Below are 4,781 nucleotides of genomic sequence, written 5' to 3'. Positions count from 1 at the left end.
CAAGCACTTGCCGTAATCTGTTAGCGAGCAACTTAGCCAGGATTTTGTATAAGCAACCGATGAGAGAAATTGGTCTGTAATCCCCAATCAGATGAGGATTAGATTTTTTATGGATTAAACATATGAATGAGGAATTGACACTCTTAGTAATTTTACCATTAGCATGAAAATCGCGAACCATTTTGATGATGTCATCCTTCATGATATGCCAGAAAGCTTTGATAAATTTAAAATTAAACCCATCAGGTCCAGGACTCTTGTCGCCCTCACAGTCCCAAATGGAGTTTTTAATCTCCTCCTCATCGAAATTTGAAATAAGCGAAACATTACCCGGAGGATCTAATTGGCTGAAAGAGATGCCAGACAAGGTCGGACAATTCTTGTTGTGTTTATTAAAAAGGTTCTCAAAGTGATTACGGATCCCTTGTCTGACACCATGAACATCTTCAATCCATTGCTTGTGAATATTTAGCCCGTGAATAGAATTTTGCCTCTTCCTATGATTCATGAGCCCGTGAAAAAATTTAGAGTTAGTATCACCTTCCTTGAGCCATTTAGATCTAGATTTTTGGAAAATAAGGTTTTGTTGGAGAGACTGAGGGCGCCAAAGATCCCCCCACAGCTCCGATCTAATCCCGAGATCCTCTTCAGAAAGGTCCATAGTTTCACTCTTGAGGTCAAGGTCATGAATCCCCGTAACAGCCGAATCAAAGTGTTTGAGTTTCTCTTTAATAACAAACATACTTCAGCAAGAGGGAGAAAACTCATTCCAGTTTTGCTCAACAAAATAAACAAAGTCTTTATCTTCAAACCAAGCATCAATAACCCTAAAAGGTTTTGGCCCCCAGTCTTGATAATTATCATAAAAGACAATCAGGCAGTGATGAGAGACCTGGCACTTCAACCCTTTCTGGACCAAGGAAGACCATTTAGTAGCCCAAGAGGGAGAGATCAGAAATCTGTCAAGACCACTCATAGTTTTGCCATCGCCTTTAACCCAGGTGAATTTTATTCCAGCAAGGGGGAGGTCCAAGAGATTCATGTTAGATATGAAAGTATTAAAATCTTTAATTTCCTTAAGACGCCCATGGTGAACACTTCCTTTTCGCTCCTCAGGTAACTTAACCGAATTAAAATCACTAGTGAGACACCACAAATTAATGTTAGAGTTAAGCTTCCTTTGTTCAAGCTCATACCAAATCTCTTTCTTCTCAATATTAATACGAGGATAATAAATATTAACTAGAACACAATTCTCATTTGAAACAGAACACTTTCCGGTGAACCCCAGGAAACCTTTCCCACTTTTAATGGAAGTTATATGAAATTTATCCATCCTGCAAATACTAGCCAATCCTTTGTGATTCCGACTACATCAAGTGACACTAGAGCAGGTTTTCTCATTTGTCTTTTCATAGCATAAACAACCATGGGAGATCAACTAGTGACCAGAGCAGATCTTCAGCATATTACCGTAACTTTTACCACAATCCTAACTGCTTTTACTAAACAGTTGGCGACTTTAAATCTGGTTATGAACAACGCCACCAACAAGAACTAATGAATAAATAAGGGAGGAGAACCACATAGGATTCCACGCGGTGGAAACAATAATCACGATGTTATTGCGAGAGACTCGAGTTCTGAAGAAGAAGAACCATATAAGGAAGATATGTTAACCATGGAACTCGGCAGTATAATCATGACTAATGAGTGATTGAACTATGGGAGTTGAGGAGTTTCTGGATTGGCAAATTGATATTGATAGATTCTTCAATGTCATGGGTGTCCCTAAGAATAAACAAGTTAAGATGGTGGCGATCAGATTGAAGAGCATTGTTGTTGTGTGGTGGGATAAGCTTATTGTTTATAAGATGTATATTGACTGTGTTCATGGAAAGAAAATTGTGACAAAGTACATCAATGGCTTAAAGTGCTCTTTATAGGAGAAGATGGGTTGTAGGTTGTATGGGTCTTGGATAAGGCATCTTGTCTAGCTTTCAAGGTTGAACTGATAGACAAATCCCCTCAAAATTTCTCAGTTTTTAGAAGGTATACTCTACAGAATAACTTCGTGTCAACAAGCGATGGGTAGAAGAACATAGCAGCCAAGGATCACAACTCTGGAAATAAAGGGGCCAAAAACTCTAGCGGTGTGCAAGAGAATAGGCCACCCATCCAGAAACCAGCTAACCCTACATGAAACCAACATGTGATAAGTGTTTCCATTGTGGTTGACAAGGTCATATATGCATTGTTTGTCCTTCTAGAATAATTATTGCCATTCTGAACGAGGAGGATGAGGAGGAAGAATAGGGCAATGAGTATGAAGGAGTACATTTTGCTGAAGAGGAGTCTAAGGAAAGGGTAAACTTTGTGCTTCAAAGGATCTTGTTTCCATCCAAGGAAGAGGGACAACAGAAGAACTTGTTTCGAACACACTGTTCTATCAAGAACAAGGTGTGTAATTTGATCGTGGATAATCGAAGTACTGAGAATCTAACTTATGTTTATCGTTCTAGGTTTGGCGCTTCCCTATCGTTTGTGCTTCCAACTAAATAAAAACTACCAGTCATGTATTTTATTAGTAAGAAAAAGGTAGACTTTCAAGTTTCATATTCTCTCTCTTATGTTTTATTGTGGTGCCTTTTTCCACATTTTTATGTTTTTTTTTTGTTTTTTTGACATTTTTGCACTTTTAACATTTTTAAACATAGACGATACAAAATTAGGTGCTTACCACCAAATGTTATAATCTAACAATAAATTGTTGGTCTAGTGGTGTGTTAGATCCCCAAGATGACCAAAAGCTCAAGAGTTCAAATCTTAGGAGCCACACTTGTTGAGAGTGACAGTCACACATCACGAAAGAGATTACTCCATTCTCCAAAACAGTGTAAGGATACCTTAGTAGTACAAAAAATGTCATAATCTACATTCATTGCTAAACTCTCAAATACTAGAGAAGGTTTGGGTTCAAATATTAAATTAGAAACCACAAAGAAAAGTCTTCAACTCCATGCTCCCAAGCTAGAAGATTTAGCTTTCACACCCAATTTTTTAAAACCAAACTTATACAACTCAAAATTAATTAACCATCTAATAAATGAAACTCAAAGTGTCATTTTTTTAAGATTCAAATAATAAATTAACTGCTCACAACACGAATATGATACTTTTAAGATTATAAAATATTTTCGTCTTAAACTCGATATTCAGATATAAGGAATAATTTACCAATCCAAATTAGACGCAACTTATGTAAACCAATTGCATAAAATAAAATGACATAACCTAAAATCCAACATAATTATATCATAAATAACATAACAACTGACAAACACCTCACAACCACATATATGTGTCATCCAAACAGGATTCATAATCCATAGCCTGTGTAACAAATGCCTCATAAATACAATCATAAATTGAAATATGAATTTAACTCAACGTAACTAACACAATAATTATAGAGAGCATAAATCCATAGAGATGTACAAAATCAACACTTAATGATGAATAAGACTCTTCTCCCTTACTGAAGGAACAAAGATTCTCTCCATTAATGGAGAGGTAAGTGCTTGATTTTACATATGTTTTTATGGACAAAAGTGTTATTACATTGTATATAAAAGAATAAAAGTGTCTTACCATGTCATTGTTTTCTTTGTTTTTTTGTAGCAATTGTCTCTCCATAAATGGAGAGGATCCTTACTCTTACTGAAAGTGTTGTGAACTAACAAAAAAAAAGTAACATATTGTCGCGCCCGAATTTTCGGTAGCACAACTTTGTTTAAAGTCGCCACTACATTTTATAGTTAAAAATGTAGAAAAATCTTGTAAGCCCAATTTCCTTGGGCTTTTGGATTTTTGATATCCAGGTTCGGGAGTCGGTTACAAGGTAGGAAAGGTATTAGCATCCTACTCATCCGCCTTAAGCAGTACCCTTCATTAAAATGTATGACTTTATTGCTATTATTATTATTATTATTATTTTATTAAATTATTTGATTAATTAACTAATTATTATGAAGAAGAAAGTTATTTTTTATTATTACGCCTGACAAGATTGACCCCGGTCCTACGTATCCCTTTAAGGGAATCAAGGCTTACGTAATTCTTTAAGTAGAAAATTGTTTATTGGTTGCATGTATTTTAATTAAAGAAAATATATTTTTTAGTCAAAAATATATATTTTGTAAGTTTTGTTTATTATAAAAAAGTTTTTTTTATTTGGTTAATTTTATTACATAAAAAATTTGGAGTTAAATTGATTTTGAGATTTAATCGATTGAAAAGAAGCGACGTAGCGCGACCTTTCGAAGATGATTTGAGAAGAAAGAGGCATCCGATGTGACCTTCTCCATCTTTGATTAAATCTCAAAATTATTTTATATTTTAAAAAGTATTTGTTGTATGTTTTATTTATAAAAATGTTCAATTTTTTCATTAATCACTTCCAATTACTTATAGAAAAGAATTTTTATAAGTTATAAAAAAGATATGGTTAATTGATGGATAAAAAAATTAAATTTTGCAAATTACAAACTTTATTTAATTACAATGAGAGAAAAAATTTATTGACTTCTAAAATAAGTCATAAAAAGGAAATTATTATTAGTTATACTAAAGGGATTTTGACCCTTTTTGTTATTATTACTTAACGTAAATAAAATTAGTACTTATTATTTTAAAAAATTATTTAGTATCTTCACTTACTATCACAAAAATATTATATAAATTTTCATTTGGTAAAATATGGTTATTATTTTCAAAATAAT

At 33.6% G+C, this 4,781-nt stretch overlaps 1 protein-coding gene across 1 annotated transcript; it reads right to left on the bottom strand.

Moving 5' to 3' along the window:
* Positions 1 to 156: 156 nt before the first annotated feature.
* Positions 157 to 742, bottom strand: LOC109340537 (the record flags this gene model as incomplete). The annotated part of the gene is made up of 1 exon (XM_019578251.1): positions 157 to 742. A coding segment is annotated over exon 1 (586 nt), but the record flags the coding sequence as incomplete, so codon positions are not given.
* Positions 743 to 4,781: the final 4,039 nt, after the last annotated feature.

The sequence above is a fragment of the Lupinus angustifolius genome, unplaced genomic scaffold (genome assembly GCF_001865875.1).
Source record: "Lupinus angustifolius cultivar Tanjil unplaced genomic scaffold, LupAngTanjil_v1.0 Scaffold_187_11, whole genome shotgun sequence".
Lineage (NCBI taxonomy): Eukaryota > Viridiplantae > Streptophyta > Magnoliopsida > Fabales > Fabaceae > Lupinus > Lupinus angustifolius.
Note: the sequence above shows the minus strand (reverse complement) of the source record. Positions and strands in the feature narration are given on the sequence as shown.